We start from the raw sequence: 24,621 nt of genomic DNA on the forward strand, positions 1-24,621 counted from the left end.
GGCACCTTTTACACTAGCCCAGTTGAGGGACTGTATGCAGAAGCTGGCGAACTACTGCTGTGACTTTCTCCTCAGCAGGAATGCATGCCGTTTGTCTGCCATGCATTGCCATCCACCCAATGCCTCCTTTGATGACTTTTGTGGTCGCCAGTATGGGGTGTGTTCCTCTTGTTACCTCCTGGAGATCACTTTTGGCTTTTACTCCAGCAGCTTAACTTCATGCTACCTGCCACTTTCCAGGTGGGTGTTAACCCTTCACCATCTTGGCTTTGTGTGGCGGCCATTGTTCACCCTGGCCTTCGTTCGCCCCAATGTTGCTCTCTCACCTTAAATTTCACGACTTTCACACGGAACTTAGCTATAGTACCTTCGTGTACACTGATGGTTCTAGGACTGACCATGGTGTTGGGTATGCCTTCGCCACTGGCACCGACAGTTTTGGCATAAACTTCTAGAACACTGCTCAGCATTTACAGCATAGCTCTTTGCCCTGTGTCAGGTCACGTAGTACATTTGGTGACAGGCTTTTCAATTGAGTGACCTGCTCCGACTCTCTGTGCCCTCAAAGCCTCTGTCTGCTGTACACTGTCGATCCCTTAGTGCAACGGGTGTAGGAAAGCTATCACTTGCTTATTCTTCATGGAGCCCCTGTGATGTTTATATGGGTGTTGGTCATCTCGGTCCGACAGGAAACGCAGCCACTGATGCTGCTGCCAAGGCTGCAGTTCTCGTACCTCAGACCGCTAGTTCTTCCATTCCCTCAGTTTATCTCTGTGTTGCCGTCTGTCAGCAGGTGGTTTCACTTTGGCATGACCACTGGTCCTCCCTTCATGGGAACAAGCTCTGGATTATTAAGCCTCTCCCATTGGCTTGGACAACCTCCTCCTGGCCCTCTCGCTGTGTGATCTTTTTAGCTAGGTTGTGTATTGGGCACTTGTCTTTTTTAGCCATCACCATTTGTTAAGTGGTGTTCCCTCACCACTTTGTGTTTATTGCCCTCAACCTTTGACAGTCCACCGTTTCCTGACGGAATGCCCTTTTTTAACCACTTACGATCTAATTTGTGTTTTACATACAGCCAGTTGACATAGTTTTAATTTTTATCTGTCTTAGCAATATGGTGAAGGACATTTAATCTTTAGTTCAAGGCCCCTGTTTCTCTAGGGCATATTTTATAGACATTTCTCCACATCCGTGTTTTTAGCTGTCTTCTGTCACTTCAGTTTAATGTGTAGTTGATTTTAACACTTTTTTTGTTCCTTTTGTGTTCTCCGATTCTGTCATGGGTGCATATGACCGTAGTTGTTTTTGCGCCCTAAAACAAATATAAAAAAAAAAATCTCCGAACTTGTCTTCAGTCAATCGTGTGTGATGTGATAGGACGAAGAACTAACATGTGCAACTCATCACCCAACAACTCTTACAGAACTACATGAACATCTCAAGCGTGGCATAATGTATCCCAGGACAGTATTCCCAACCTATAGAATTGGGTGAGTGCCAGTTAGCACCTGCATTGCCACCTGAAGCGGTTACACCATGTACTAGTATAGGTGTTTCACTATTGCCTGATACCTGGTACTTCAGAACCGCTTGTGTTATTGATCTGTAAATGTAATCATTTCATGTACTACATATGCAATGTTGCAACGGAACTTTTCTTATGTTTATACAGTATGTACAGCAATAAAATGCCAGCAAAGTGTAAAACCCTCGAGTAGTTGAAAAAGGAAGTAGCCACAATGTAAACTTTTCAATAATGCCGTACATAGTATTGGAGAATGAAAGTGATAAAATGTTGAGCATGTTAGAAACTTACTGCAAGTTCAGTATACTAAAAATAGTCATGAATGACACAACTTCATTCCAGTTACTGTATTACAAAGCTTAACAGCAGCAAAATGACAAGACAGTTCTCTATACATAAAATTCATGGAAACCTACGTTTTCTTCTGTTCGTCTTTTTATATGTTGTACAAAGGTGATGTACTGTACCTAACACATTAAAAATATCCAAAATACGTAACCACAAAATGTCAGTAACAAATATACGACTATCCTACTTCTGAGCATTGGAAAAATAGCACACTGAAATATAATTTTCTAGTTTTCTACAATCACAGCAGAGACAGTGCTGTAACATATATTACAGTATACTGTTCCACTTAAGATGATCAGTTACTTTTATTTGTTTTTTGCATTTACACAAACAAAAATTAACGTTGGATGTTAAAACCGATAAACTTCTCCGAATATGTAATAAAAGAATCTGTCATTCAGATGATGTGGCACAGTAGGCGATATTGTACTAAGGGATTTTTTAAGTATAGTGTTTACATAGGATTTAGATAGGACAGTTAGATTTCACTGTTATAGCCCACAAATTGTTAGAAATGCCATTGCTATAAACGGCATTGCCTGTATATTCTAATGTCTGTCTGTTCCTCAAAACTGCTTCAACTTCAGAATTCTACCATGGTGTCTCCTTTTATCTCCTCCTGTTATCACCCAAAAATGCATCTCTTTCAGAATCCTATTGATGGGGCAGTATTTAATTGGTTTTTACTGCTCCACAAGGGTACGAAATTACATAATCTTCTTAACTGTCTGTTTTTCACATTGATTTTGGACACAAGGAACAGTCTGTCATTTATTAATGTTTGGGCCATTTCTCCCAAGATTTGATGTGGCTGTGCTCTTTCTGACATAGTAGGTAATGGTGTTCCTGTATTTTCTGACGTTCCAGGTCTCGAACTATGCAGTACTTACAATTTGAGCGAAGACGACCTGTTGGAAACATGGATGGCTTATGCTGTTTCAAATATTGGAGATGCGGATCCGACTGTGGATATGTTAAATCAAATGGAACGAAAAGAACTTGCAAAAAGCATAGGAACTTCTGCTACTACTTCTCAAAATAGCAGCAAAAAATCCAGTCTGATGGTTTACAATGTGTCATTACCAGAAAACACGTATCCTTTACTGATTTTTCGTTCATTCAGTTTGAAGTGTAAGACAACGCACATGCTCACTAGTTTATAAAAATACAATGTGCCTGGGAATAGAGAATCCTCAGATCTTAACAAAATGTTTAAAATAACTAACAGTTGTAAAGTTGGCATCCACTTTTTCTGCTGTGTAGTCGGTATTACCTACCTTTAACAATTATGGCAATTAGTGGATGAAGCAGTATGTAAAATAGAAAAAGGCAGCTTCTCAATCTGTAGTAATTTAGTACACTTGCTACTCAAACTTTTAGTAATTTAGTACACATTTGAGTGGAAGATAAGTAAAACATTCTTATGCATTGCTGATTTTTGCTGACATTTTCTTGATTTCCAATATGTTGAGTACTTTTCCTGCTACCGGTTGCTAGGAATTCAACTGTCAGCCTGTCAGTGTTCAACTTACACAGATGAAATGTTAGCTACAGTCACATGACAGTCATTACTTCATGTGCCACAGATCACATCAAGGAATGAATGTGGAAAAATTCATGCTATAAGGTAACAAAGAAAAACAGCTATTAGAAAATGCATAAATAATGATATGAATTATTTTTTGCTTCTCATACTATATTTAACATTGTAAAATTAGCAAGAAAGATGTTACTTCACTGTGTGTCTGCTTATACTGAATAGATGCTGGTTATCTCCTGCTAACTTAATATTTTCTAGGTTATCATGGGTAACTTGCCCTGTGTACAATAAGAAAAGATGTCTTCAACAATAAGTATTGCTACGTGTACAGTAAACATGAACCTTAAATACCAGTACTTAAATTTAGCTACTTGGGTTAATTTGCAGTAATACTAGCAAGACCTGTATTCACGGTGAAAGATGCTCGACAAAAAAGAATTCAGAACGGCTACAGAGTATTTTCCGTATTAGAGCTTTCTTAGAAGTAGTTGCAATTTCACATGCAACTAAAATTTTGCCTCAAAAAGTGGCATTATTGCCCAAAATTGGAGTGGTGCCTTCCACTGTTGTTTCCACAAGCAACAGTGAAATCCTGTTGGCAATCTTTTTCAATACGGCTTCAGTTATACAGATAGTGGAGGTGTATCAAGAGGTAAAGAAGTGGAATAGCAGATAAATATTGGCTAATCATGTCTTAGCCAATAATAAAATTTCACTTAATAGTTAATTAACTGTTTAGTTTTGGACAGTTTATTTTTTGCTATATTAACAAGAGTTTGTCAACAGAAATTATCGTGCCATTGGTGTATTAAAAGATCTTTTCAGAGGCCAGTTTACAGTTCTTGAAGAGCATTCATAACCAGATTATGCTCTCATTACCAGAATCTGACAAATCTGTACATAATATTGTGCGTTGGATAAGACTGGCCATACTGGAGTGAGTGGATAGGGCAGGTCTTGCACTGGGTCTGCCACAGGGATATAATCATTGTGGCAAGGGGCTCAGAGTGGGAATGGCATAGATGATGATGATGATGATGATGATGACACAGGCACCTAGTCCCTGGGCAGAGAAAATCTCCAACACGGCTGGGAATCGAACTCTGGACCCTGTGATCTAGGGGCAACAACGCTAGCTACTAGACCATGAACTGCGGACACGAATGGCATAGGGATGGACTAGAATGCCGTGTTGGTTGGTTGGGTGGGTGATGGAGTGCAGTTTTTGGGGGAGATGGGTAGGATCTTCGGTAGGATGTCCCTCATTTCAGGGCATGATGGTGGGTAATAAAAGTCCTGGTGAAGGGTAGGGTTAAACTTTTCCAGTTCAGGATGATATCTGGTAATAGCGGGCATCAGATGATACAAGCCTCTTATATGTTAGTTGCATAAATTTATTGAGAAGTTGCAAGAGAAATGACACTTGTAACTGTGACCAGCTTTGTAATGGAAATGTAGAAAGGGAAGTCCATGATTTTTTTAGTGTGTTTTTTATTATTATGTCATAGTTAAGAGTACAGTAATAACAAATTAAATGTTCACAAGTCTTGCATGAATTGTAATATGGTAGTTTAATAATTTTTCTTATACATGAAAGAATGTGACATAAACGTTTCTGAAAGTGTGATCTATGATGTGTGTCACAGTACAAAACCATTGCAATTTGATTTTTCTGCTGCTCTCTAAAAATCATTCTTTCGTGTGTTTGTTGTGGCATCTGGTAAAAGCCTAAATAGATTGAGGGTGTGCCAAAATGCAGGAGCAATTGAAAGATGCTAGTTGATAGTGGGAGGCAAGTGGATTCATAAAGTTAAAGGGACTAACTTTTCAGGCATGGAAAATGGTTGCGCCTCTTAAGTGATGCACTGGGATCTGGTTTTTCTGTACACTATATCCTGAGTGGCATGTGGAAACACTTCTTAGTTATTACCAACCAATACCATTAATATGTAAATATACTGTGATCTATGTATAAAAAAAGCACATATCGTAGAAAAACAGTGTGTGTGGTGTGTGTGGTGTGTGTGGTGTGTGTGGTGTGTGTGGTGTGTGTGGTGTGTGTGGTGTGTGTGGTGTGTGTGGTGTGTGTGTTTTGCTTTAACTGCATTGCCCCAGGAGATAATTTCATAGGTCAAATATATAGAATAATCACGGACTATGATTTAGCGAACAGTGTGATATACTTCAAAGCAGGAAACAGCCCAAACAGGGAATCTAGATCAATCTTTGTCGATATGTATTTCAGGTAACCTGATTTGATTTATCAGGGAAGCAAAGACATTGGTCAAGCGTGCTGCTGCACACACCAAAACAGAGTTTATTGTGCTGGTGTCATTCCATGTGTCTCCAGTAAAGCCAACCAATGCCCTTGAACAGTGCAAGGAGATCCTTTACCAGTGCTTCACTAGACACAATTTCTTTAGGTCTGGTTGATCATATTGTTCTGTCTTTTAATCTCCAATGCCTCGCATTTGAAGATCAAATGTGATGTGGTTTCCTCGCCCACACCACTCATCTTACATTTGGGGTCTTCTTATTTTATTCGCATTGTATGTAGGTGTTTTTTGAAATTACCGTGGTCTGTCAATAGACCAACCATGAGTTTCATTTCTCTCCTTTTTACGCCCAGGATTGACAGACTTCTCTTAGAACATGGCTACGACATCAATACCTTGCCATGTTATTGCTTTTGGACCTTTGCCCAATATTCTACATGCTGTCTCTTTGTCCAGTTCATAGTTTTATTTTGATCATTGCCTTGGTGATTGTCAGGACAGATTCTGGTCCAATAAATGGTGTCATCGCCCCTATCCTGGCAAACCTATTGGCTTGCTTATTACCACTAATCCCTGAGTGACCAGGTATCCACAATAGGTTTACTCTATTGCTTTCCCCTAGTTCCATAAGGACTTTGTGGCATTCTGCCACGATCTTTGATCTTGTTGCAGAGGCTGCCAGTGCTTTCAGGGGTGCTTGGCTGTCTGAATAAATGAAAATGCTATGACCTCTGTGGCACCTACACAAATTCTCCTCTACGCACACCCTGATAGTATATATTTCTGCTGGAAACACAGTGACCATCTTCCTTAGAGAGATTGCACTCTCCAGCCTTGACTGCACCCCGTATATCTAGCCCCAACACCTTGGTCTATCTTCGAACTGTCAGTGAATCAGACTAAGTCCTCAGTACAGTGTTCAAATTTGTTCTCGTTATATAGTCAGCTGGCATTTCCCCAACCATACCCATGTCTACCTCAATCAATATTTCAGTGCGAGAACCTGGATACCCCACTGAGTTCCAGTTTTTGCTAGTTTTTAACCTGTGTGTTCCAGGTGCTGCCTTCATTTTTACCCACAGGTGTAATGAGGGCATGTTCCACATGGTTTCCATCCCAAAAGTGGGTGCGCTGCTAATTCCGCATATAAGGGCTAAGCAGGCCAATCTCTGCACCTTAGCTAGCTCCTTAGCAGCTACGTGCTGTTCCACCTGTTTCCACCACATTGTAGCCCCATAAGTGATCACAGGTCTTACTACTGTGGTGTATATCCAGCACATACTCTTGGGCTTCAGCCCCAGTTTTTACCACAAGCTCTCCTGGTACTTATTATACTACCTTTTGCTTTGGAACAGGTGCTTCTTATGTGAGGGGTCTGCAATATCTCATCCAGGATTACCCCTAGATATTTCAATATCCCCATCACTGGTTGAGTTTCATCAAGAAGCTTGAGATTCCAATATGTGTTTTGTATCTGCTTCCTTGTGAACGGTGATAAAACAGTCTTCTTAGGAATGACCCTTAGATCCTGTTTCCTGCACCAATTTTGCACAATGTTCAATGCTCCTTGTGACATAGCTCTTACTGTACTTAAAAATTTGCCAAGTATTTCTATGACAAGATTGTCTGCGTATCTCTGGTGAAAGTACTGTCTAAGAGTTTAATTCTACAAGGAGTTCATTCACCACAAGGTTCCACAGTAGAGGGGATAGGACCTCTCTTTACTCTGGTGGTGTTGATTAACATTTTTCCTTGCATCATGGTGGCTTCTATCTTTCTACCACTAAGCATGGCTGTAATCCACCTGCAAATAGTGGTCTCCAATCCACGCACCTCTGCTGCCGTAACCATGGATTTGAAGGTTGTGTTGCTAGAAGCCCTATAGATGTCCAAGAAGGTGCAGAGGGCTGTTTCCTGAAAGTGTAGTGCTTTCTCCACCTTCCCAACTACTTTTTTGGTTGGTATCCGTGTTGGTTTATGTGTAGAGGAATCCTAGTTAACCCCCTCTTCCTAACATACACATTGACCAGTTCTTGTAATGTTTTAAGAAGAAAGGACAGGCTGGTCTCATATCCTTGGTCTGGAAATGATCAGTTCTCCCTGACTGTGGAATGAAGATAACCTTCAGTGCCCTCCAGATGTTAGGAATGATTCCTGTTGCTAGGCTAACTCTAAATAACCTGCATAGGAATATTATTAAGGTCACTTCTGCTTGTTGCAGGAGCACGAAAAAGAATTTCATCTGGGCCAGGTGACTTGAACAGGTAGAATGTTTCCCACCACCCATTGGATTTTACTATGTTCAGCATATTCTCTGGCAGGTTTCCAGTTCTCCCTTCGAATACCTGAAATCTGATATCTTGTCCTGGCCTATGTTGTCTGTGAGAGTACATTGAGGAAAATTAGTCTTGAGTAGTTACAGTGTTTCGTGTGCTGTCCTTGTATACTTCCCATCCTCTTTCCTTAAAGTTCCTCTTGGATTAGTTGGTATTCTAATGAGGATTTTGTGAAGTCTGGCTGGAACAGCTGAACCCTTTACCTCCTCACAGAATACCTTCCGGACGCCTGCTTTGCTTGCTTAATTGCAAGCTTATATTTGACAAGGGCCTCCAGATATTCTGCCTATTGCCCTTTACTTCTCACTATATTAAACAGTCTTCATACCTGTTTCCTCTGTGATTCCATGTTGTTGTTTAACCAAGATACTTTACTTTTCGTACACTTCTTGGAGCTAGAGCAGTTGTCGTGGTATTAGGTCATGATGGCATAGGTCACTGCCTCTGCTTCCTCCTCAAACTCTACTGGATTCCTTATCGAAGTACTGACTTCCGATGGGCCTGAGTTAAGGTCCTTCCTATACACTTCCCATTCTGTTTTCCTGGCATTTCTTATGACATGGTCTGTCTGATGCCCATTTCAACCTCAAGCTTAATATACATGTGGCCTGATGATGATGTCTCCAAAGCCACATGCAATTATTTGACATAACTACCCATCAAAGTGGAACTGAAGGTTATGTCAGTTACCTCTTCCCTTATTATGTTCCTAAATGTAGGTTCCTTGCCCCTATTGAGGATCTCTACATTATTAGCTAGAAGAAATTATAGAAGTTACTCACCTCTATTGTTGGTATTGGTGCTGCTCTGCACCAAGTAGTAAGCATTAGCATTGCATCCAACGAATAGTTGCTCGTCCTGTTGTGCGCAGGCTTCTGTCAGTCTCCACCTGAGAAGGAGCAGCACTGTACTCATAAGGAAAGTATTCCGAGGCCATTACAAACTCCCTTGTGATACATTCCTTACATTGCCGCATCCTAATGGTCACTAAGTCTCTAGAACAAAAGTCCGCCATTGGCATGAAGAGGATTACATTTTTTACATAAATGGAAGTTTTGGAGCTTCTTACATTTCTAGCCTAAACCAGCTTACCTCCAGTTATGCCGAGGTCCAGTACACCCCCTTTATATACACAGGGTTTCTGAATCGGACACGTCCACTTCTTGTCTTCTGTCTTCCTGGGAGACGATACAGGGCAGCAGTGGCCCATTTACTGTGTTGCAGATTTATCTACAGCACATTCAGGCTCCATCTTGCCACCATTGTCGCTTCTGATGTCTTTGATTACCCTGACAGCAATCTGTGAGAACCCCAAGAATAGTCTCGGGCCTTGCTCCTGCGTTGCATTCAGGGACATCTATCCAACTTCCACTAAAATGGTTTGGCCGTTTGGTGCAACATTTGGGTTGTTTATCTTCCAATCCTCTGTCAAGTCTTTCAGGTTTTGAGACCCTATTTTCTCAGAGTAGCTGAGGTTTTCACACACACATTAATATCTTTGCAGTCTTGAAGAGCTCAGCTGTTGTCTTTACCAGCAGCTTCACGTCCTCCCAGGTGATATTAGGGGCACATTTTCCTTAAACCAGTCACTGTACCCACCCCCTCACAGACAAAGGTAAGATCAATGTGATCTAGATAGAATCTCCTGAATTTGGATCCTGGACCAGCGTCTCCCACATCTTCTCAAACAGCGACATCTGCATGAGCTGCTCCTGCTGCGAGGTAATCTTGACCAGTGGATAGCCTTGCTGGATAATTGCCATCCTAAAAACAGAGACTGCAGTATTATAGGTCTGTTTCCCTATATCTTACCTCAGCTTTTTCTGGATACGCTTATCCTGAGAAGTGGGAGTCTTTGATTCCTCCCTTTTTTTCTTACTCCCTCCCCCCAATGTAGAAGGGGTTTGTACACCCCCTTCGCCCAGGTTTTGGGCCCAATCCCTTTTTTGTTTAGGGAGCCACTCTTTTACTTCTTTTAGCTTTAGTTATCTAAGAAGTTTCCTCTTCTGAGCCCCAGACAAGTGTTTGATCTTAATCTGTTCAAACTTCTTGAACAAGTCTGTCCCCCTGTTCAGGTGAGGGGATGTTTTCCACAGGTTCCAGCCGTGATGTTTTGGTGTCTGAGATCTGAACTTGCCCCTCAGTATTGCTACTTTATTTTGTGTCCATTTTGGTCCCACGAGAGTTGTGGTTCTAATCTGTCCACACCACGGAAACCTCGTGAGGTGCAGGGCTAATTACTCAGCGAGGTCGCCTGGTGTCTCTGAGGCTCCATTCACGACATGTCTTCCATGTGCCACACACCCCTTGGCATGGATTGCATCACTGCTTGGGTTGGGTATTGAGGAGTTGGGAAAGGACAAGGAATGGATGTGGGATGGCAAGTCATTGTGGGACACACTTAGTCCGGTCCAACGGCTAAGACCTTACCGACTGTAGGTTCCCACAACCGGCATAGCCCTCAGCTTCACATGAGCTCACAAGCCTCTCCACCCACATGGACAGTGCTACTTTAAGGTGGTGTCCCCCCCCTGGAGAGGAAACCTAGTAGGACTGCAAGAATTTTACTCAGTGTTTCACTTAAAAGGAAAATCACCAATTTGACCTTTTATTTTAAGGATAAAAAGCACAGATATGACATGAGCCTCAGCAATCGATTCTGTGTGAAAATTTGTGGCATTTTATGTACCTTATGCATTTATGCCCTTCTGAAAGTTCGTGCACATGCGCACTTGTCACTTTCTCCACCACACTGTGTCCATTTAATGCGAGACTGTGAAGTACTGTGCAGTGGATTGGGGGAGAGGTTTGTCGTCAGTGAACCAACAAGTAATAGTTTGACATCTCCAGGAGTGATCAGGTATGGATATCAAATTGCAACATTTAAACGGATAGAGCTGCTGTAAGCTGTCGCTGGCATGTATCATTATATGAGACTATTTGAATTTTAAAGAAGCTGAAGGGATTTCTTTTTCGCTATTCTCTATACATTGCGATTACACTGGAGATATAGTAGACAACTTCACAAAGGAAGACGTGCTAGGTATAGAACAAAATAGTTGATTGATTTTTCAACGCAATAAAGAGACTGCCCATTCACCAGTCACATTCGTCGAATTGTGCCATTGGTGCAAAGGGACAAGGATGTGAAAGTGAGGAAGTAGGTGATGATGCTTTGGTGATGTAATATTGTTGGCTACCACATTACCCTTGTCCATAACAGAGGAGTATGTGAAACAAGTTGCCACCTTTTGGATAAGTCTAAAGAAGAGGCATCTGTCTTTCAGGATCATCAAGAGAAACTTTAAATTATTAAAACTAAACAGATCTGGAGTAGATACCTAGAATGTCAGAGTACACATCAACAAAAACTTTCAATGGTAAACGCAGTTCATCTAGATAAATTTAATAGTACATTCAAGAAATAGATAATCCACGATGTTAATATACAGCAGTGGGGCAGTTAAGCAGCAGTGAAAGTGGGAGGAAAAATGTTTAAAGGATCTGCTGGGTGGATGTAAACTTTCAAGAAGAAACAGTACAACCGCAAAAAAAAGCACACTATGTAACTGAAAGTAAAAGTTGGATAATGAGACAGGGATAGTTCTATACACACACCTTTTAAGATTTTGTACAGTGTTTTACTTAATTTGATGCAGTGTAGTGCAGTGTAGTAACTATGGCATATAACAAAAAGGAATTGTCCCTTATCAAGCAAACAGCAAAAATAACTTTTTTACCTAATAGTTTTGAAAAATCAGATAAGTATTTCTTATCGGCCACAAATCTCTTACCGCAGGCACTGGCATTTGGTGAGCCAGTACAGCCACAACAAAAGCTTTGTGCAGCATGGAATGCAGAGAGCATGTCTGCAGTAGTGAAAGGGTTAAAGTTACATAAATTTGCACGAGTTGCCCTATTCTTCAGTAGGAGGGCATTTGACCTTTCATATTTTCTGTGGAACAAACAAGTCTGCAGAAATTACTTCTAATGTCTTGTGGAATGGAATAATATCTTCTGATCGGTATAAACTCGCTTAGCAAAATATTAGTCACTTCCTTCAAAGGACCACTCAGGGGCTCAGAATTCGTTTTGCTGAGTATGGGCTTGGTGACCCTGGGGCTCCTGAGCTGGGCACTGGTAAGTGCTGCCAGCCCTCTGTCACTGTAAGCTCTGGGCATACTTCAGTGACCACCATGGAATGTTGTGTGTTTAAGAGAATGGGATCTTGGCTTCACCACCTGGACCAACCTCAAGGTGTGCTAGGGGCTGATGAGGTGAATGGTTATTGAGGTAAAACAGTCACTAGTGGGCAACCTCTGGTGCACCTGCCACCCCCAATGGTATAAAGCTTGCTCAGGCATTCAGGGCTCTGCCTGGGTCGATGGTTGTTTTCCTAGCGTCTCATGGGATCCCTATGGAACGGTCTCATCAAACGTCTACTCCTGACAGGATGGGTGTACCGTCAGGCAGTACCTGCACTCTCCCCTCAAAGAGAGTTCAATTGGTCAGTCCTCCCAAAAATAAGTCTCAGAATAGTAGTAACAGGGCATTAGTGTGCCTTAACACTTTCATTGTAGTCGAGCAAATGGTGATCTTTTAGATCATAACCTCTTTCTATGTTCACAAGGCATTGGAAGGTATTGCTGGGCTCTGAAATTCATCAAACGACTTCGTAAGGGAACACTTTTAGTTGAAACTGTTAATTCTAACCAGATATCTAAGCTTCTGGGATGTAAGGCCTTGGGTGACTACCCAGTCGAGGCTGAGTTGCACAACACCCTCAACTTTAGTAAGCACGTGGTTCCCTGCTCTGATATAATGGAAGTGGATCCGGGGAGTTACACGAAGAATGGAAAAATAAGGGCGCCACAGAAGTGCAGAACTACATGAGGAGAGTCAATGGTAAATTGGAAAAATCAGCAACATTTATTCTAATGTTTAGTACTCCAGAATCACCTGAACATGTCCTTGCAGGCTATATCAGTCTTAAGCTTCGCCCGCTTGTTCCTAACCCAATGCTATGCTACAAATATCTAAGATTTGGCCATACCACTATGGGATGTAATGAGAGGGCTGCAAGTGGCAATTATGGAGGCTCAGCTCATGAGTTGGGCAATTCTTGTACACTTCCTCTGAAATGTGTAAACTGCTCTGGGGATCACCAGTGTGGAGCAGAAAATGTGAGGTTTACAACAAGGAAAGGAAAAGTCAAGAGTTGAAAATAGAGATGTACACCCTGTGGTGAAGCTAAAAAACCTTTCAAAACTGCGACCACCGGTTTTTGTTTCTTCTTTTGCATCACCTCTTAATATAACAATCACTAAGTATGATATCACACAAACTCAGACCCCAGATTAAAGTATGAGCACATACACTTGTTGATGTGCCTGTGGCAGAAACACTCAACTTGAAACTGGGGTTCTTTGAAAGCTGTCAGCAACAGGCTTACCATCTAAGCCACATACCATTACCCAACATCATAAGCCACCCCCGCAACACAGGCAGCCACCCCCTGTCAGTAAAGAAAAATGACCTTCGGAAAGTAGTTCAAAGCCCAAAAAGGCAGTTGTTAAAACTTAAGTTCGGCAAGCTCTCACCCTTTCTGATGGGGACTTTGCTTTGGAGGATATGGATTTCCAGTCAGAGGAACTGGAGTCAAAGAACTGGCTAACATTCCCCTGACCTCCCCGGTAAACCACTGCCTCTGAAGGAGAACAAAAAGAATAACCATCGCCAATCAATGGCTTCCACAGGGACTTCTGTTGTTGCAGTGGAATTTGAATGGATGTCTCTCATATTCGGAAGAATTTCAGCTGCTGGTCCGGGAGAAACCTTTCTACATCTGCTTACTAGAAATGCATTTCAGTCAGAGACGCACCTGCATTACGGGGCTACCATGCGTAAATGAAGGACAATACTACTGGAGACAGAGCTAAAGGTGTAGTAGCTGTTTTCCTTGATGACAGATGCGGCTCCTCTCCTGTCCCTCTTACCATGGCTATGTAAGCATTTGCTGTGAAAGTTCTCGCACTCTTCAATATAACAGTGTGTTCTTTGTACCTGCTCCCTAATGATTTTTTGGATGCAGACGCACTACCAGAACTCTTCTAGGCATTCCCATGCTCATTCCTCCTTGTGGGGACTTCAATGCACACAATGTGCTGTGGGGCTACCGCTTGCTCAAGGGGTCGGATGATCGAGCAACTCGTTCATTCTGAGAATATCTGCATTCTGAACATGGGTCAGATGACACACTTTTTCCATAGAGACAGGGTCTTCCTTATCCATTGACCTTTGTTTTTGTTCCCCAGCTATTGCGGACTCAGTTCAGTGGAAAGGCCACTTCTCAGTTTGGGTCCGTCTACTGACTAGGACGGTGGTTAACAGGAGACCACCAGATGCATGGTACAAAGGGCAAATCGGTTACAGTACAGTTGACAGGCTATTTTTGAACAAAAGGATTGTGCACAAGAGATGACGGACCACATCATTTTTGAGGTTTCAGTTTAGAGATGTTAGCAAAAATATGAATACCTCTGCACTGGGATAAGTTACAACATTGCAGTTGACATGATTGTTTTTAGAAAAGTGTCCTCTACAACATTGTCTGTTATACAAAATACTCTAAATTCAAAAATAACCAGTCAAATCGACCTCCAAAGTTTGGTATCCAAATTTTCAAAAATCCCGTTTTTAGGACCAAAAATAGCAAACAAGGACCGTTCTATGAGTGTCTGTTTTTTCCCTATAGTTAGATATCATACACTACTAGCATCATATAGAGCAAGAACATTTACAAATGTTTCCTTAATTTTTTATGAATTTTTGAAATTAGAAAATTTTCATTTTTTGTAAAGTTTGGGGTTAGTTATCTCAGGTGGCAATGAATATAAAAATATTACTTTTGCACAGTTTGTACACCTGTATGACAGCAACATACTGCAAAAATTTCAACATTGATATCTGACTGAACAAAAATATGAATGTTTGAAAATGGGGAGATAATTCACATTACTCTAAAACTGATGTTGCCTATTCATGTGTGATATTGGTGGGATATAATCAATTATTATTGAAGTAAGGTACTGAATTATATACAAAAAGTGGAAACGTCACTGAAATTAACATTTATATTATTTTGACATACTTCAAAATATTTTCAATTAACACTGACCGGGGTGGCCGAGCGGTTCTAGGCACTACAGTCTGGAACCGCGCGACCGCTATGGTCGCAGGTTCGAATCATAGCTCGGGCATGCATGTGTGTGATGTCCTTAGGTTTGTTAGGTTTAAGTAGTTCTAAGTTCTAGGTGACTGGTGACCTCAGAAGTTCAGTCCCATAGTGCTCAGAGGCATTTGAGCCATTTTCAAATAACTTCCTTTCAGATGGGACTTTTCCTAAACCTGGTGGTGAATGTTAAGAACAGTTATTTCTTCTGACAGCTTCTGTGATTTCTTTCAGACAGCTTCTGTGATTTCTTTCAGACAGCTTCTGTGATTTCTTTCAGACAGCTTCTGTGATTTCTTTCAGACAGCTTCTGTGATTTCTTTCAGACAGCTTCTGTGATTTCTTTCAGACAGCTTCTGTGATTTCTTTCAGACAGCTTCTGTGATTTCTTTCAGACAGCTTCTGTGATTTCTTTCAGACAGCTTCTGTGATTTCTTTCAGACAGCTTCTGTGATTTCTTTCAGACAGCTTCTGTGATTTCTTTCAGACAGCTTCTGTGATTTCTTTCAGACAGCTTCTGTGATTTCTTTCAGACAGCTTCTGTGATTTCTTTCAGACAGCTTCTGTGATTTCTTTCAGACAGCTTCTGTGATTTCTTTCAGACAGCTTCTGTGATTTCTTTCAGACAGCTTCTGTGATTTCTTTCAGACAGCTTCTGTGATTTCTTTCAGACAGCTTCTGTGATTTCTTTCAGACAGCTTCTGTGATATAGAATAAGACCTCCCAATTGCTGTGGTATGTTCAAGCACTGAAAGTTTCCTTAAAACATTTTTCATTAGTGTCCCAACTTTGTCACTAGTAGATTTCTCGAAAGATGTTCTTGGACCAACAGGGTGGTAAAAATGCACAAAAACATCATTTTCCAAACTTTTTCTTTCAACCTCAGCAAGCCACCACAGCCCATCATACACACATGCCACTACGCCATTCAACGTTAAAGACAGATGTAATTTTACTGACACAATGATCCTCAAATTTTGGTTTCTGATGTTATATAGCATCGAACTAAGTTTTCTGCAATGCCAAGGGATTTGTGGAAATGCCTTGTTTCTTTAATTCCTCTACAGTTTTCAAATCTGGTTTGAAGTGTTGTTTTCATATGCAGAACACTTCTTCTTTCTTGATCAGAAAATAGGTCATTGCTTCAATATTATTATAGCAAAAGACAAACATGTCCTGTACTGTGAGACTTGGGTCTGTGGTTGGTCTTTGTAGGCTATCTTTACTTAATTCATATTTTGTTGTAACTCCTACTCCATAACATGCATTTTTACAATGGCAAGATGCAAAAAAGTGCCATTTAGCCTCCATCCCAAAGTCTACTTTGTGGTTGCACAGATTTGGAAAAATTATTTTTGTTCTTATACTGACTACCACTTTCATCTGGAAAGTATATCAGTTTCTCAAACTTGGGAAAATTTTCTTTTGTGTAATTTATTACATACTTTTGAAACACATGTAGAGCCAAAGGGTTGTACTCAAAGTAGTCGCTTAGAATGCAAACTGAAGAACTGCAAACATCATCTCTCTCATTTTTAAAGTAGAGAATAAATGAATGCACTGTTGCCTGGTCATTGACCCAATGGTACCCTTGTATTGCATCCTGGATCACAAATGTAAAATTTTCTGCAATATCAGCTATCACTATGCTTCAGTTTCATGAAGTTGTGCTTTTTTGGCCTTCAAACACTTACTTTGGATTTTAGAAACCTAGTGATGACTTTCGAGTTTTTGTAAGTTATCAATTAAAGATTCCAAGTACTCTTCCTGAGATTTAACCACTGTTAAATTTATCCTGTCAGTTGTGACCCACTGTTTGAAGGTAATAGTGTCTGGCATTTCCTCATCATATTCGTGAAACAGTTCAATAATGATTTCCTTACCAGGCATTTAGTACACAAACTCATCATGCAGTCATAACTGTGTGTGTCACAGACCATTAAATCTAGTAACTCTTTGTGGGTGCAAAACTCAGTGATCTTAACTACAATCATGAGTTTGAAATTTTGATGATATAAACACACACATGTAGTGTGTCCCTAAGGATCCAACCAAAATACACCACTTAGGGCAGAGGTCACAAAATTTTGCCTTTCCAATTTTGCATTCAGGGTGGGAATTTTTTAAAGCTACATGAAGTTCGTTTAAATTTCGCAGTATCAGGTCATTTTGCTTTATTACTTCAACTCCATTTATAATAACTCTTTTGCTATCTTTGCTACCTGGGTACATTCTACTGTTTTCATCATCTTCAAAAAAACTGCTGGATCTTTTAAATTGTTTCTTCACTTATATCTACTCCTTTCTTCTTTCCTAAAACTGGAAGAATGCCTTGCTCTTTCACTAATTTTCGGGTTAGTTTAACCAAACAATGACAAACACTGAATTCAGGAACTAGTTTTTTCTCTTGACCATAAGTCAGGGAGCAAACTTAAAATTTTAACTTTTCCTCTTTAGGTGTCACTAAACATTTAATTTTTAATTTCTCTAATAAGGTTAAATATTCAGTGTCAGATGATGCCGGTGGTAGGTTTTCTTCTTCTTTAGAAGTAATGTTGGTATCTGTATTACTAAAGCTTGATTCCAAGACTTTTCTAATTTTGTCTGAAATTTGTTGTACCTTATTTTCAATAGCTGCGTTTCTTTCTCTGCTACTTAATTTTATTATTTTCGAAGCAGGAGATACGTCTAACTTAGAACAAGCAAAATCCAATATGCTGACAGCAAATATTTTAGAGTAACAATTTGGGATCAGTAATGTTTCAGATTTCGAGGTAGAATGGGACAGGAATGATTATGTAAATAAGATCACATTTGAGGAAGTGGAGAAAATGGTCAATAGATTGCAGTGCAATAAAACAGCTGGGGTGGATGAAATTAAGTCAGAACTCATCAAATACAGTGCAATGTCAGGTCTTAAATGGCTACACAGGATAATTGAAATGGCCTGGGAGTCGGACAGGTTCCATCAGACTGGACAAAAGCAGTAATCATACCAGTCATTAAACATGGAAACAGAAAAAAGTGTAACAACTACAGAGGTATCTCTTTAATCAGCGTTGTGGGTAAAATCTTCTCAGGTATTGTTGAAAGGAAAGTGCGTGTATTAGTTGAGGACCAATTGGATGAAAATCAGTGTAGGTTTTGGCCTCTTAGAGGTTGTCAGGACCAGATCTTTAGCTTATGGCAAATGATGGAGAAGTGTTATGAGTGGAATAGGGAATTGTATCTATGCTTTATAGATCTAGAAAAGGCATATGACCTGGTTCCTAGGAGGAAGTTATTGTCTGTTCTATGAGTTTATGGAATAGGAGGCAAACTTTTGCAAGCAATTAAAGGTCTTTACATGGACAGTCAGGCAGCAGTTAGTTGACGGTAAATTGAGTTCATGGTTCAGAGTAGTTTCAGGGGTAAGACAAGGCTGCAACCTGTCTCCACTGTTGTTCATATTATTTATGGATCATATGTTGAAAACAATAGACTGGCTGGGTGAGATTAAGATATGTGAACACAAAATAAGCAGTCTTGCATATGCGGATGACTTAGTTGTGTGATGGCAGATTCGATTGAAAGTTTGCAAAGTAATATTTCAGAGCTAGATCAGAAATGTAAGGACTATGGTATGAAGATTAGCATCTCCAAAACGAAAGTAATGTCAGTGGAAAAGCGATATAAATGGATAGAGTGCCAAATACGAGGAACAAAGCTAGAACAGGTGGATGGTTTCAAGTACTTAGGATGCATATTCTCGCAGGATGGCAACATAGTGAAAGAGCTGGAAGTGAGGTGTAGCAAAGCTAATGCAGTGAGCACTCGGCTACGATCTACTCTCTTCTGCAAGAAGGAAGTCAGTACCAAGACTAAGTTATCTGTGCACAGTTCAATCTTTCGACCAACTTTGTTGTAAGGGAGCGAAAGCTGGGTGGATTCAGGTTACCTTATCGACAAGGTTGAGGTTACGGATATGAAAGTAGCTAGGATGATTGCAGGTACTAGTAGATGGGAACAATGGCAGGAGGGTGTCCACAATGAGGAAATCAAAGAAAAACTGGGAATGAACTCTATAGATGTAGCAGTCAGGGCGAACAGGCTTAGATGGTGGGGTCATGTTACTCGCATGGGAGAAGCAAGGTTACCCAAGAGACTCATGGGTTCAGCAGTAGAGGGTAGCAGGAGTCGAGGCAGACCAAGGAGAAGGTACCTGGATTCGGTTAAGAATGATTTGGAAGTAATAGGTTTAACATCAGAAGAGGCACCAATGTTAGCACTGAATAGGGGATCATGGAGGAATTGTATAAGGGGGCTATGCTCCACACTGAATGCTGAAAGGCATAATCAGTCTTAAATGATGATCATGATTTGGGTACGGAATTTCCTGGAATCACATTAAGTTTCACTTGGGAAGCTGTAAGTTTTATTTCCCTCAAACTTTTAGTAATAGGCATTTTATGAACTTTAAGTGGATCACAGCAGTGCTGTCTTCCAAAAATGTTGTTGTACTAACGAATATATTTCTTCTCATGATACTAACACACTGATGTTACAGAAGAACATACTCGAAATTTAAAGTCATTGACATTTTTCAAGTTTTTTGAAACTGAATCAGAAACAGTTTTGTGACACACTTCACTTGCTATCTGCCCAACAGAGCACTGTTCATCCACATTATTGCATTCCAGTTACTCTCTCAAATTACACACAAAACAAAGCACATAACACATTCTACACTCTCAATGAAGTATGTACATCCGCTCTTAACAGAGGTTTCAGAACAGACTGACAACAACAATGCCATGCCCAGCAATAATGTACTTCTACAATGCCACACCCAGCAATAATGTACTACTTAATTGACAATAGACCTAAACGTTTTATTGCCACAGAACAAAAGCAAAAGCTCCTATTGTTTAATATTGCATTATTAAAACTAAATAAACTTATTGAATTTTGGATGGCAGTGTTAACTAAATACATGTTACAATTAAATTTTATTACAATGGAACAATAAACATTTAAATAGGCAACAGCCATAAGATCAGTTTTACGGTAATTTGAAGTATTTCCTCATTTTCAAAAATTCGTTCATTCGGCTATCAATGTTAAAATTTTTACAGTATGTTGCTATCGTATAGGAGTACCAACTGTGCAAAAATAATATATTTATATTCAGTCCCACCTGAGATAACTAACCCCAAACATAACAAAAATGAATATTTTCAAATTTAAAAACTCATAAAAAATTAAGGAAATATTTGTAAGTGTTCTTGCTCTATATGAGGCTAATAGTGTATGATATCTAACTATAGGAAAAAATACTCTCATAAATCGCTCCTTGTTTATTTCTTTTTAGCTTTTTTAATGTCCTCTAACCCTAGGCTATCCAGTGGCTGTTCATTATCCAATTCTTGCTCACAATCATTAGAGATAACTTCTGCTCTCTCTCTCTCTCTCTCTCTCTCTCTCTCTCTCTCTCTCTCTCTCTCTCTCTCTCTCTCTCTCTCTCTCATTTCAGCAGGTCATTAAAGTACCTTCACCATCTTTCCAGAGTCTGTTTACTCTCACTTATTATGTTTCCTTCTTCATCTATAATCAAGCTGTTTATTGGAGCAAATTGTCTTCTACCATTGTTTACTTTTATGAAGAACGTACTTGATTCCTTCTTCTTCTTCTTCTTCTTCTTCTTCTTCTTCTTCTTCTTCTTCTTAGACCAGTCCATACATTCTATTTCAGCCTTAGTCCATGGCCTTTCACCCCCCGCCCCCCCTCCAGGTCCGGATATTAGAAAAAGGCCTGAGGTATTCCTGATTGTCGTACGAGGTGACTAAAAGGAGGTTCACGTGTTTTAAGCTTTATGTGATGGTTCCTTGTAAAGTTTGACCTCCATTCTTCAAAATTCTCCTGAAGAGCGAGCAAACTGGGGAAGGGCGCCTTAAAGGTGCATTGTGTCCATCGTGCATAGAGATCTTTAGCCCACTTTCTCATCATCACATTGCAGCTCTGCCCATTCTCCATAACTTTGGCAAGGACACCTTCCTGGGTGCATTTTCACCATGCACTATGCAGTGTTGATTTCTGCCTCGATGATGACCATGGACTTCTTTGCACCTGATATCCAGCACGGTAGCCAGTCCGTTGTGGTGAGGGCGCCATGTATCCTGCTGGTTGTAGCCCCCTGACCACACAGGGATCACTCTGCTGATGCCTGCGCCATTAACTCCACACACATGCCAAAGGTTAGATGCCCATCCCTGTGGGGCATCTGGACTCCTGGCAATGGCCATCCTGCCAGGTGGCCTTCGTTGTGGCTGGGTGGCACCCGTGGGGAGGCCCCTGGTCGGAGTGGGTGGCATCAGGGTGGATGACACGTGATGAAGCGTAGTCCATCATCTCTTGCTGGGGGGTGAAACACCAGCTGTCTCTAAGTGATCACTAGCTCAATTGAAAGCACAGAAGTTTGACCCCAAATCGTTCCCTCTCCCTGGCGAAACCTTGGGAGGAACGTCAGGCTAGGGATGGCAGAAGATCTTATTTGCCCCGGTACCTTGTATGTTCGAGAGCTGATGGGGAATCTTTCATGTCGATGAAACCTCAGTTTTTTGATGAGCATTTAGAGGACAAGTTCGGGGAAGTGGAGCTTGACCAAAATGAGATTTGGGTCAGTCTTGATCAAAACAGCATCCTCTGCCCAGTTGTGGGAGTTACTTGCTTGTGACAAGCTGGGGGCTGTTTCTGTAACCATCACGCCCCATAACAGCTTAAATATGGGCCAGGGTAACATATTTCATAGAGACCTTCTTTTGCAGTCCGACGATGAGCTGTGCGCCAATTCAGAGTGGTGAAGTGTACATTTAATCCAGCATGTCCACTGGGGTCTGAAGGATAATGAGGTTGCCATCGGTGCCTTCATCTTCGCCTTTGAGGGTGATACATTGCCTGAGAAGGACAAGGTAATGGTTTACTAGTGTGATGTAAAGCCCTATATCCCTCCCCTGATGTGGTGCTTTAAGTGCTGGAAGTTCGGCGATATGTCTTCCTGCTATACTTCCAGCGTCACATGTCGAGATTGCAGATGCCCATCACATCCCAATACTCCATGTGCCCTGCTTCCCATCTGTGTCAACTGAAGAGAGCACCATTTGACTTGCTCGCCTGACTGCAGGATTCTCCAGAAAGAAAGGAAAATCATGGAGTACAAAACCCTGGCCTGACTGACCTAGAATGAGGCTAACAGAAAATTTGAATGTCTGCATCTTGTGAGTACGACATTATCTTACTCTGCCGCTACAACAGCTCTGGCACCATCAGCTCCGCTGACCCAGGTCACCTCTCTGAGCTGAAAGACTACACCTGCCCCATTGATGGTTGGGACATTCCCTCCATGTTGCTCCTGCACGGCCTACTTTGGGAGCAATCCCCCCCCCCCCCAACTATTGGGTACGTCCGTCCCCACTTCTACATCTACATCCATACTCCGCAAGCCACCTGATGGTGTGTGGCGGAGGGTACCCTGAGTACCTCTATCGGTTCTCCCTTCTATTCCAGTCTTGTATTGTTCGTGGAAAGGATTGTCGGTATGCTTCTGTGTGGGCTCTAATCTCTGATTTTATCCTCATGGTCTCTTCGCGAGATATACGTAGGAGGGAGCAATATACTGCTTGACTCTTCAGTGAAGGTATGTTCTCAAATCTTTAACAAAAGCCCCTACTGAGCGTGTCTCCTGCAGAGTCTTCCACTGGAGTTTATCTATCATCTTCGTAACACTTTTGCAATTACTAAATGGTCCCGTAACGAAGCGCGCTGCTCTCCGTTGGATCTTCTCTATCTCTTCTATCAACCCTATCTGGTGCGGATCCCACACTGCTGAGCAGTATTCTAGCAGTGGGCGAACAAGCGTACTGTAACCTACGTCCTTTGTTTTCGGATTGCATTTCCTTAGGATTCTTCCAATGAATCTGTCTGGCATCTGCTTTACCGATGATCAACTTTATATGATCATTCCATTTTAAATCACTCCTAATGCGTACTCCCAGATAATTTATGGAATTAACTGCTTCCAGTTGCTGACCTGGTATTTTGTAGCTAAATGATAAGGGCCCTATCTTTCTATGTATTCGCATCACATTACACTTGTCTACATTGAGATTCAATTGCCATTCCGTGCACCATGCGTCAATTTGCTGCAGATCCTCCTGCATTTCAGTACAATTTTCCATTGTTGCAACCTCTCGATACACACAGCATCATCTGCAAAAAGCCTCAGTGAACTTCCTATGTCATCCACCAGGTCATTTATGTATATTGTGAATAGCAACGGTCTTAGGACACTCCCCTGCGGCACACCTGAAATCACTCTTACTTCGGAAGGCTTCTCTCCATCGAGAATGACATGCTGCGTTCTGTTAACTAGGAACTCTTCGATCCAATCACACAATTGGTCTGATAGTCCATGTGCTCTTACTTTTTTCATTAAGACTGTGGGGAACTGTATCGAACGCCTTGCGGAAGTCAAGAAACACGGCATCTACCTGTGAACCCGTGTCTATGGCCCTCTGAGTCTCGTGGACGAATAGCGCGAGCTGGGTTTCACACGACTGTCTTTTTCGAAACCCATGCTGATTCCTACAGAGTAGATTTTTACTCTCCAGATAAGTCATTATACTCGAACATAATATGTGTTCCAAAATTCTACAACCAATCGACGTTAGAGATATAGGTCTATAGTTCTGCACATGTTCGGCATCCCTTCTTGAAAACGGGGATGACCTGTGCCCTTTTCCAATCCTTTGGAACGCTACGCTCTTCTAGAGACCTACGGTACACTGCTGCAAGAAATGGGGGCAAGTTCCTCCGCGTACTCTGTGTAAAATCGAACTGGTATCCCATCAGGACCAGCAGCCTTTCCTCTTTTGAGCGATTTTAATTGTTTCTCTATCCCTCTGTCGTCTATTTCGATATCTACCATTTTGTCATCTGTGCGACATCTAGAGAAGGAACTACAGTGCAGTCTTCCTCTGTGAAACAGCTTTGGAAAAAGACATTTAGTATTTTCGCCTTTAGTCTGTCATCCTCTGTTTCAGTACCATTTTGGTCACAGAATGTATGGACATTTTGTTTTGATCCACCTACCACTTTGACATATGACCAAAATTTCTTAGGATTTTCTGCCAAGTCAGTACATAGAACTATACGTTCGAATTCATTGAACGCCTCTTGCATAGCCCTCCTCACACTACATTTCGCTTCACGTAATTTTTGTTTGTCTGCAAGGCTTTGGCTATGTTTATGTTTGCTGTGAAGTTCCCTTTGCTTCCGCAGCAGTTTTCTAACTCAGTTGTTGTACCACGGTGGCTCTTTTCTAT

General features: G+C 41.2%; 1 protein-coding gene across 2 annotated transcripts in view; it reads left to right on the forward strand.

Moving 5' to 3' along the window:
• Positions 1 to 24,621, forward strand: part of LOC126347233 (DNA polymerase alpha subunit B) — an 89,981-nt gene that overhangs the window by 42,348 nt on the left and 23,012 nt on the right. The window contains exon 2 of one of the 2 annotated variants that reach the window (XM_050002253.1): positions 2,747 to 2,972. In XM_050002253.1, the coding sequence (XP_049858210.1) occupies positions 2,747 to 2,972 (226 nt within the window). Of the gene's footprint in view, positions 1 to 2,746; positions 2,973 to 3,407; positions 3,507 to 24,621 lie in introns of those variants that run through there. The other variant, XM_050002255.1, reaches the window with a different exon arrangement.

Source organism: Schistocerca gregaria, chromosome 1 (genome assembly GCF_023897955.1).
Source record: "Schistocerca gregaria isolate iqSchGreg1 chromosome 1, iqSchGreg1.2, whole genome shotgun sequence".
Taxonomy (NCBI): Eukaryota; Metazoa; Arthropoda; class Insecta; order Orthoptera; family Acrididae; genus Schistocerca; species Schistocerca gregaria.